This window comes from Crocodylus porosus, unplaced genomic scaffold, assembly GCF_001723895.1.
Source record: "Crocodylus porosus isolate Cpor-Errol unplaced genomic scaffold, CroPor_comp1, whole genome shotgun sequence".
NCBI lineage: Eukaryota > Metazoa > Chordata > Crocodylia > Crocodylidae > Crocodylus > Crocodylus porosus.
In genome coordinates, this window is record NW_017728950.1 from 48,344,739 (window position 1) to 48,355,153 (window position 10,415).

Sequence of the window (10,415 nt, forward strand, 5' to 3'; positions counted from 1 at the left end):
AGCTGACTTCCTGCCCTTTGGGCAGGGGGCTGGACTGGATGATCTCCCGAGGTCCCTTTCAGCCCTGATGTCTATGAAATCTATGAATGAAGCTATCCAGTTTGAAACTGTTTCCCCTTAAAATTCCTATTAGTTCCATTTCCTTAATGGAATATTAAAATGCAAGAGGGTGTGAGGATGGGGCATGAATATAACCAGTTTAAATTCACTTTCAATATACCATTTTCTATGTTTATATCTCCCAGAAAAGAATAATTATTACATGATATTTGATGACAGCTCTGGGAAATGCAGCCACTATCTGCAGAGTAAATTACTAACTAGTTCCTTCTGGTTGCACCTCTGTAAGGTGAAAGGTTTCTTCTGTCTATCCAATTTCATTCCCTGAGAGTACAAAAACAATAAAATTAGCTTGACCTGCTTTACAACTTTAGCTAGAAAAACTGGTTTATAATCTGTTTCTTGATCTGAAACTTTTTGGTTGATTTCAGATGCAATGATATATATATTTTTAAATCTCCCAGGTAATCATTTTTGTTGACAACACAAAGAGATTACATTGATAAAGCAAAATGTTTATGTCATGTCAATTTATGCATGTTATGTTTGAAATGTGCACATTTATGTACTATATGTATTGAAACAGTTTCAAATGGAAATCACGCAAGATATTCAAGGTTCAAGGATTACAAATATTACTGAAAGTCCAGTGGTTGCCATTAAAAGTCAGCAATAATTATTATTAGGTTTTCCCTATATTTAGAATAGGAAATGTTTAATAACTGTAATTTAGCTGCAAACAATTGATGGGAAATAGCAAGATACAAACATTTTGTTATATACTTTACATCATTTCCTATCCGATGGACAGCTTTCATAGTGCATCTGATGGCCCAAAAATCAACTTTGAGCCAAAAATTAAACGGCCATACACTACTGACCTCTTTCCAATTCTGCAGTATCATTCTAATTTCATATAGCAAATTGATTCTTTGGCTATATTATTTACACTCATTCCATTGTAAACAGGCTTAAAATTGCCAATTTAAGAAGTAGCAGCTGGGAAAGTCTAGGTGTTTACAAATTAGAATAGGCACATTTTTCAAAACTGATTGGCCAAAATGATGGAGAAAATCCAAATGGATACAACACGATGTACATTAAATAATTTGCATAGCTTGTGTAACCTTTTACCTTGATCAGCTTTAAGACACTGTGAGTACATCTACACATGAAATTAATTCAATGCAATAAAATCCAGCAAAGTTTGCCCTAGAGTTTATTGCTCCTGGGTGCAGTGATGCATGTGTGTCCAGGACCATTGCACATCGAGCTGAGTTGGAGCAGCTCTGACTGGTAGGGGGCCCTAGGGGCCAGCCTGCAGCTGCTCTGACTTAGCTCAATGTGCTGCAGAGGGGCTGGCTGGGGCATGAGGGTGCTACAGTGCAGGGCTAACCAGCAAGCAGCCCTGTATGGGAGCACCCTCATGCCCCAGCCAGCCCCAGCCAGTGTCTACATGTGTTGTAGTAGAGTAAATAACTCTGCTGTACAACAGTACCTGTGTTGGGCAGTACTAGTACTATCTTATGGTGGAGTTTATTAGTTTACTCCAGCATAATAGGACCACTTGCTGTTGTGCATGCCTAATAGCACATGTAGATGCTGATGTTTACAGCAGAGCTAATTAGTCAGCTTTGCTGTAAACGTCTCATGTAGATGTGCCCAATAAGTGCCAAGTCTGCTACCTTTAGACAATCACTTGGTTGGTTATTTTTGCCATATGCTTTTTTGCTCCAAACTCATGTCACCTGGTAGCACAAGCTACAGAAACCAGCTGAGCCATCAGCAGACTGACAAGAAAATGCAGCTGCAATGGCAGAACTATTTGGCTGACTACAGAAACAGAAGTGGGTTTTATTTTCAATAGCTTCCCACTGAAGCAGCCTTTCTGATAGTACCCATTGCAAAACATGTGGCTCCATGCTTGAAAACAGGAAAGCAAATTAAATAAGGAAAGAAACGTATCACTCTCACCTCCTCCACATGACTCTGAGCACTCTGTAAAGCCTGCATACTCCCAGTCATACAGCTCATCAAAGTCCTGCAAGCTGCCATAGACAATGTCTGTTTCCTCAGGGTTATATTCAGCAGCCTCCCCACTGCAGGGACCACTGTAACAGACTCGTTGTGATGCAGGTTTGGGACCTTCACATTCATCAATGGGCAGGTCAGCAACAGACTGAGAGAAAGACAGGAGGACCTGACACTTCACTAGCCGTACCTGGCTGCCCACTCCACATGTGACACTACAGGCAGACCAGGCCTCAGGAATAAACCTACGGTAAGAGAAAGAGCAAAGTAAACAGATTGTTTGGCAAATAAAAATTTGGCAAATAAAATTCATAGCATCCCTTCTCAATGGCTGCAGGCAAAACTTTTGCTTTGTCTTAGAAACAAGTGCTTTATCTCATTGCACCATTTTTGTAAATCTCTCATAAAAGCCATCATGTCCTGGTGGCACTTCCATGGTTCTTGGGGCAGAAATCAGTATAATCCTGAAGTCTCCCTCATCATCTCTTTCTTCCTGTGATTTATGGAAGAGAAAAATGCATTCTCCAGTTCATACTTCTGTCAGAGTAGAATCATTCCCTATAGCACGTTGACTAGAATTGGTTCAGTCTTATATGAATAATCTCAAGCAAAAGAGCTTCCATTGATTGTCCTCAACAATCTAAATGACCTCACTGGCATGAAGATTATTTTACTTGTGAAGGATAGGGAAGGATTATTGAAATTGGTACAAAGGAGAAGAAGTAGGAATCGTGAGATGGAACCTAAATTTTCACATTTGTCATTCAAATGTATGCAGACAATATCCCTCCTTAGCTATTAAATAGCTAACCTATATGTACTTGGCTCTTCTAATAAATTAGCCCCTCTTCGGCACTCTCAAAGCACATCCAAAGTAGATTCATTTACTGTGGAGGTTCAATCAATTGGTGGAATTGAACAGATATATACAAAGCAAATTTTGAAGACAGTTGTACAACACAGATGCATCTGAAGGTAATTTTTGGCTTGCAGCATTTCTTACCCTTAGGGATGACAATAACACACAGTAATAAAGAATCCATCTTAACTATCAGATTCCAGGCTGACTTATTTGCAAGGTCTAACAGTAGTGGGTAGGGGTGGGACATGTTTTCAACTGTACATTAAGCAAAGCAAATGTAAAACCACAGAGATAGAACAATATAGAGCCCCATTACACCATTTGTAATAAAATAGATTTTAGCACATAGTTTTTCTGGGTCCCTTAAATATGTGGATGTGTGCTATCTGAAAATCCAGGTGTTGCAGAGAGTTTATAACAGGACTTCTGCATGGCTAAATTTCAACATCAGAGGGATATCACTTCCTAGGCATTTTTCAGCATTAATATTCCATCATGCATGTATACTTGTCTGTCACATTCACATTTTCAGGGCCTGGTGAATATACTTCCCCAGCAGCCTTACCTGGAATTCTTGGGGCCTCCTGGGTTTGTAGCAGCAATGATCCGGGCATGTGGAGCCTGGCCAGCAACTGGAGCATGGCTCTGGGCAGCCAGGATCTGGTTTTGGGCAGTAGTGAATGCCTATGCCATGTGTGCTGCCTCACTTTTTTGTCCCACACCTTTTTTTGATACCGGGATTTCCTGGTATCAAAATTTGACTCTGTACTGCAAATATGTAGCACGGAGAACCAAATTACATGCATGTAGTCCATTTTGTGGTGCCTAAAAAGCAGCAAAGCACATGTGAGGCCATTAGTAGACTGAGATTCACTCTTAGGAAATACACAGTTCTCAGTGATGCTGCTGTAATTATAATGGGACATGAATGACACATGCCCCCGGTGGCTGGGGGGACATGGCAGCAACAGGAGCATGGCAGTGGTGGCGGCAGGAAGCGTGGTGGTAGTAAGCAGGGGAGCTCCTGCAGATACTGCCGGCACTGTTGACCATGGAGGGGTGGGGGTGGTAAGCGCTGACCAAGGGATGGTGACTACCTACAGCTGTTGCTGACAGCATCAGCATTGACCAGCGGGGATCATGGACTGCCCGCAGATGCCACCACCGGTGTCAGTGGCAAGGTGGTGAGCAGTGACCACCTGCAGGTGCCACCGACAGTGTCGGTGGCATCTTTTTGTAGGGGGTGCACCGCCATGCTCATGTCTACATGTACACCCCCTATGCATCACCCCTACAACGGGATATTGTATTTATAATTTTCACCTCCACTACAGTTCTGTGAACTGTTGAGCAGACACCCATGTCTAGTCCAGAATGGATTCCTTTTAACGACTGTGACTTCAAGAGTGTATAAAAGACTTAAGAATTTTACTGATGTTCTATGATAATGATGTAAGCTATTATGATGTAACAGTTAAATATGCATCAATATAGGCGTACCAAAACATTTGAAACTTTAGCCCTGTGGCATTAATGTTTAAAGTTAGAGATTTAGCTAACTTGTATCATTATAGGAGCAAGGAGACACAAAACCTGCATGGTAAAAGCTGATGTGTGTTCCTTAGTAGTTATTCCCCCTTCTGTTTTAAAGTGGTTAAAAGTTGTGTTTGTCTACAGACTAATAGGAAGAAGAACAAGCAAGCCAGCAAGCAGGCAAGCAAGCAACTTAGATTTCTTTGGAAACAATACTTACTATATAAGGCTAGGTACAGACATTCAAAAAGCCCGAGGCAGAATCAATCTAAATTACGTGGTTTTCTGTAAGTGGCATACTTTAGATCAGTAGCAAACAACACACATTTGCCTTCTAGGCACACAGAGAAGTGGCAATTTTCTCCTGATCTGGCCCCAGAAAGCAGTCTACAGACATGACCAAACAGAAGTACATGGCTGCAAACTGCTTGAAAAGGGCCCAATTCCACAAAAATCTGAGCACATTCCGTAACTTGTGTCTGCAGAACTCCCAGCCTGTTACTGTTTTCAGAACAGGAGAAGGGAAAGAGAAAGAAGGGAGTCTGGTCTGGGTTTTTTTCAGTCAGTCCTGGAGGGTGGGATGGGTAGATGCAAGGTGGGGATGGGGAAGCTCTAATCCACCCATCCCACCCTCCAGCACCAGCTGAGGAAGCCCAAGAATGATTTCCCTCTGCTCCTTTCCCCCACTTCCATTCTGAACAGTGTCTGGGCTGGGGAGCTGGGGGAGTGGCATTGCTAGGAATGGGCTTCCAAGGGAGGTGGTGCTCTCCCCTACCTTGCAGATCTTTAAGAGAAGACTAGACAAGCACCTAGCTGGGGTCATCTGACCCCAGCACTCTTTCCTGCCCAGGGCAGGGGGTCAGACTCGATGATCTACTGAGGTCCCTTCTGACCCTAAAAATCTATTAAATCTATGAATCTATGAAGTGGTCATGACTTTCATTTTATATCTGCTCTGAACAATAGTACCTCCAGCTGCAGGGTGTTCTCTGTGAGAAAACCATAGTATTAGTTATGTACTAATTCCAAGAGAATGGAGACACCTGTTGAGGGGGAAAGATGGTCTTATATTTAAGAACAACCTTCTTAGACCATTTATGAGATCCTGAACAACTCACCTGAGTAGTTCTAGCCATTGATTTGAGCTCTCTCAATTTGGGGGAATCTTTCTTAAGGTCCTAATTATTCAGAAGTACTGAGCACCCAGAATGTTAGGTGAACCTCAAATTAGCCCAAAGATGATTTAGAAAAAATAAGGAGCAGTTATAGACAGAAACAAAAGAAACATCAAGGAGCAGCCAGATGAGTGTTAGTGAGGGAAAAAACAAGAGGATTTCTCTTACTGCTTTAGATGATAAATGTTATTAGTAATGTTTTTGGCTTTTCCATAACACATCATTGAATACACAAATCCACAGTTGACAGAGCTGTGTATTTGGAGAGATATGGAACACCCTATAGATCTTCATAAAGACAGCAGGTCTCATCCCATTCCCACTAACTTCACAGAGCCTTGGATCAGCCTCCATCTTTCAGCCTCCCACTTCTCCAGTTTCCCCACAGCTCCTTTCATAAAGCCAAGTATGCTTTACCACTCAGCCATGTTCTAGGGAGTTTTGAGGATAAATTAAAGTGATCACTTCATGCCAAAACAAAGTATAGGCACTGCCACCACTAATATCTGTTTAAAATAATAAGGTCCATTATTTTGTTTTTATAAAGGAGATGATCTTTAGCTGAGAAGCCACATTTTGAAATACAAATGCTAAATTTTGAAATATATACCCTTCTATAATTTAAAAAGGGCTTAGATCATTCTAGCTAAGCTAAAAGAAGTTTACAAAACTCTAAGCATAGGGGAGAGAGTGAGGGTTGTCTTATGTTTTGAGTACAAAACTGAGAATGTTAGCATTGAACTTAATGCAGACCATTCAGCAAAAAGATTATTGTGTCCATAATTTTGCAGGCACATTTTTGTGTGTGCAAAAATTTGTATGCACAAATAGTGATTATGCACCCAGCTGCAGTAGTATAATGACAGGTGGACAAGTGATTCTTTCTGGTAGGGGAGAGGGCTGTCTCACCCCTCCATCCCCTGTCCCTGTCCTTTTTCCCCCCTAGGCTCCAGCAGCAGGACGGGCAGAGAAGTGGTGGCAGCTCATGGTAAATGGTTTGATGCTGCTGGGGGAGAGGACCTCTCCCAGTAGCAACAAACCTCTAGCTGCTACTTCTGTACCACTGCCAGAGCCAGACATACCTGGGATTCATGGACACAAATGTGTATGTCTCTATTTTTTAAATTCCCATATTCCCCTAAAATATGTTTTCATGAAAGTATATTAAGTTGTAGAAGTGTCAAGCCACATCTGTTCTCCTTTCCATTGGTGTAGGCTCAAAGCACTGAAGTCAATGTCAGTGTCACCACTCTGGGTCTGCACTACCTACTGGCATGCCTGATATATGGTGTTGCCTGATATATGGATTATGTTTTTGTGAAACTTGCCTGTTTTTGTGAAACTTGTGGTAAACAATGCATCAAAAATCTTTTCAGCTGAAGTGAGTCCTGTAAACTATGCCAAACAACAACTAAGAAACAATATTGGAAAATACACTTTCTCTCTTAAATACAGGATTAGTCATTTTGCAAGGGAATCTAAGAAAATCATGTAATAGAAAAAGGCTGTTTGGCCCATCGGACGTGTGCCTGCAGCTAAAGAGAATGAGTATAGCACTTTGTTTACAAGAACCATGTCTTTTTTAACATATTTTTCTTTGGCATGCTTTCCCCCTTTCATCCCTGCACTCCCTGTTTTATTGACTTGCCTATGCTACTGCCTACAGAGATGCCCACTTGGGGGTGGCAGACAGTGACATCCTTCAGACTTGCCCACAGCTGGGTTCGATTATACTGACCATGAGCCAACAGTTCAGTAACAACAAACACTAAGACCATTCATGACAGAATGCCTTTCCTCCAGTTTTCACTCCTCTTAGTAGTGATTCCTTGATGTATCGAGTGAGTGGGTCCCCTTAAAAATAAGACTTCATCTCACCATAAATTCACTTGGGAAGGTAAGTCATTAATTCCATCAAATTGTCCACATTTGCTTTGGGGATGAAACAAAGTCACTTTGCTTATGCAGAGATAGGAAGAAAGGACATGTATGCCAGGAACTGCCACACTAAGGCACACTGCCCCTAGTCAACAGAGAAGTACCACAGCTGCCAGGTCTGTATTCAGGCAATTGCATTGGGCTTTTGTACACATGCTTGCACTTTTAAAAGTGCCCAGCACTGTGGCACATGCATTTGTATAAATGGCAAAATGCACATCAGCCCTGAGAAAATAGCAGCAGAGCACTTTTGAACTAAAACACATCAAAGGTGTTTTAGTTCAAAGACACACCACCGCCATTTTCTGCACACTGATGCACATTTTGCCACTTATACAATTGCACATGACGCAGCGCAGTGTGCATCAGCTCACATATGGACGTGTCAGATCTCCGGTGCATCACAGCATGAAAAGGTATGTGTATAAAAGCCCCGTATTTCCACTTTGGGAAGTAGCATACAAGTAAAGCACTTCCACTTCAGGAAGAAGCCTGCCTTATGGCAGTGCTCACTGCTATAGTAATGAGGCAACATAGGCATGCTTGAAATAACCTTTGATGTGACAGCAACACACTCGTGTCAAGACAGTATACATTTTGCTTGTTGATGTTACTTAAATAACATGGCCAAGAATCATTTTGTATCACTTCATTGGCACAGTCAGAATTAAATTCTTTCAAACAAAGATCATCTTTGTGTTCTGTGTTTGAATAGTGCCTAGCACAAAGGTGGCCAACTTGTAGCACAAGTGCCACAATGGTATGAACAGCCTCTTTGTGTGACATGCAGCAGATTGGGGAGGAGACAGACATCGGAGTGACAGACAGCTCATGAAGCAGAAAGCAGAGCACATTTGGCAGGAACACAGAACAGGGAGCAGAAAGCACTTAGCAGGAGAGGACCTCATTTGTTGCAGTCCTGCCGAAAATGTTGGCTCCCACTGGCCTAACATATTGGGGTTCTGGCCCATGATTCAGATTAAGTACTACTAAAAATAATTTGCAGTTAATAGTATTGTAATTATTATTTGTTACCATTATTGTTGCATGCGCTATTGGCAAAACACCATTTACTGCACAGTAGTACCTGTAACAATCTAATAATTTCCTGTTCCCTTGGCAAATCTTCTATCTTCAAGAAAAATATCCATCATTCATAAACTAAAAAAGCACAAGTTTTGTGTCAGTCAAAATTGGTAAGATATATAGACTGAAAGAAAAACTTCAAAACTAAGGATTGTCTGAAGTTTTCATTCTTGTTCGCTTGGTACTTTCACTTAGTCTTTTACCGTTAAAGATCTCACAGCTATGTTTGACAGCCAATCACAATTTTCAGTTTTTAGTTTAGGGGAAATCTCTACAAGCTCTACTGTCCTTGATAGTCCTGTTAAGCTGCTCCAAGTAAGTACGGAGCATAAAATGGCAAACCTACGTGGTTTTTGTTTTGTTTTGTTTTCAACTCTACCAGTTCCCAATCTGTGTTTGAAGACAGTGATTATGGAAGTGCAAGACCGTGCTTCTAAAGTTTTAATTCAGACTGTTAAAAAAATGGGTGGAGGAAGCTGAGTAAATGCATCATTTCTTGAAGGCAGTTCCAGTATTTACATTATGAATTGCTGAACATGATGAAATAATACAATAGTTGTAAATGTAATTTAGTCCAGGTACAGACATTACACTTTTACCAGTATATGTGATCAGAAACCACTCTATACCCATAAAAGAACAGAAGTTTTGAATACACAGACTGGTTTTATTAAGGCTGGTCTAAGATTTGCCATCCCCCCCACAACTACCAAGGAGTGCAGACAGAAAAGAAGCTCCGCATTGTAACTCACAGCACTTTGCATGAAGCACTGTGGGTTGCAATGATCCCCTGGACCAAACCTTGGGGAACACCACTGCCCACATATTTCCAGGTTGAAAATGACCTGTCCATCACCACCCTCTGGGTGTATCCTATAAGCCAACTTGTTGACATTAAAGACCCCAAAGCTCCATTTGCAAAATGAAGGGCATCAAGCCATGTTCACAGTCAAAATTCCAATCTGGGTAATTACAATGTCTCCCTAAATTTGACTTGCAGCTGCAGTTGAATAAGATTATTTCTCTTCCTTTTATGCAAAATCATTCTGTCGTGTTGGTGTTCACTGTTAAACAGTTGCTGCTTTTCTCCCCAGAGGTGGATAAAATTATTCTATTAATATACATCTCCCATCTCCGGTGACAATTCACAGAAGCCCTCTTGTTCATAACAAGTTATGGTATAAACAAAGATGATTATTTCATTTTAGATTATCATGTTTATGATATTTTCTACTACTGACCATAAGGATCTTCACTGCAAGCAATTGGGACCCGATATGAGAAAAAATATTCCTTAAAATTTCTAATTTGACCTTCATTTCCTGAAACTGATGAACAGAATGAATGACAGCCAGCTCTTGTTGACAATATTTGTCTGTATCATTATTGCCATCTTGTTCATCTAATATATATTTGGTAAAAAGTAAAACAAGGAACTTATATTTAAAAATTTTGGCCAATTTCTAGACTTAGTCATGACTGCCACAAATACTAGGTAAAATATCAAGACGCAGAAACCATTTTATAGTTTCATAGTTTCTAGGGTCGGAAGGGACCTGAGTAGATCACCTAGTCCTGCCATGGCAGGAAAGAGTACCGGGGTCAAATGACCCCAGCAAGGTGTTCATCTAGCTTCCTCTTAAAAACCCCCAGGGTAGGGGCCTGCACCACTTCTCTTGGAAGTTGGTTCCAGATCCTAGCTGCCCTGACAGTGAAGTAACGCCTCCTGA

At 41.2% G+C, this 10,415-nt stretch overlaps 1 protein-coding gene across 10 annotated transcripts in view; it reads right to left on the minus strand.

Moving 5' to 3' along the window:
- The window catches only part of ADAMTSL1 (ADAMTS like 1), a 639,880-nt gene that overhangs the window by 129,870 nt on the left and 499,595 nt on the right, over positions 1-10,415 (minus strand). For all 10 annotated transcript variants that reach the window (XR_002104654.1, XM_019554877.1, XM_019554882.1 and 7 more), the window contains one exon: positions 2,035-2,336. Coding sequence is in view for 9 of the 10 variants with exons in the window: in XM_019554877.1 (XP_019410422.1) it covers positions 2,035-2,336 (302 nt within the window). In the remaining variant the exon portion in view is untranslated. The remainder of the gene's footprint in view (positions 1-2,034; positions 2,337-10,415) is intronic.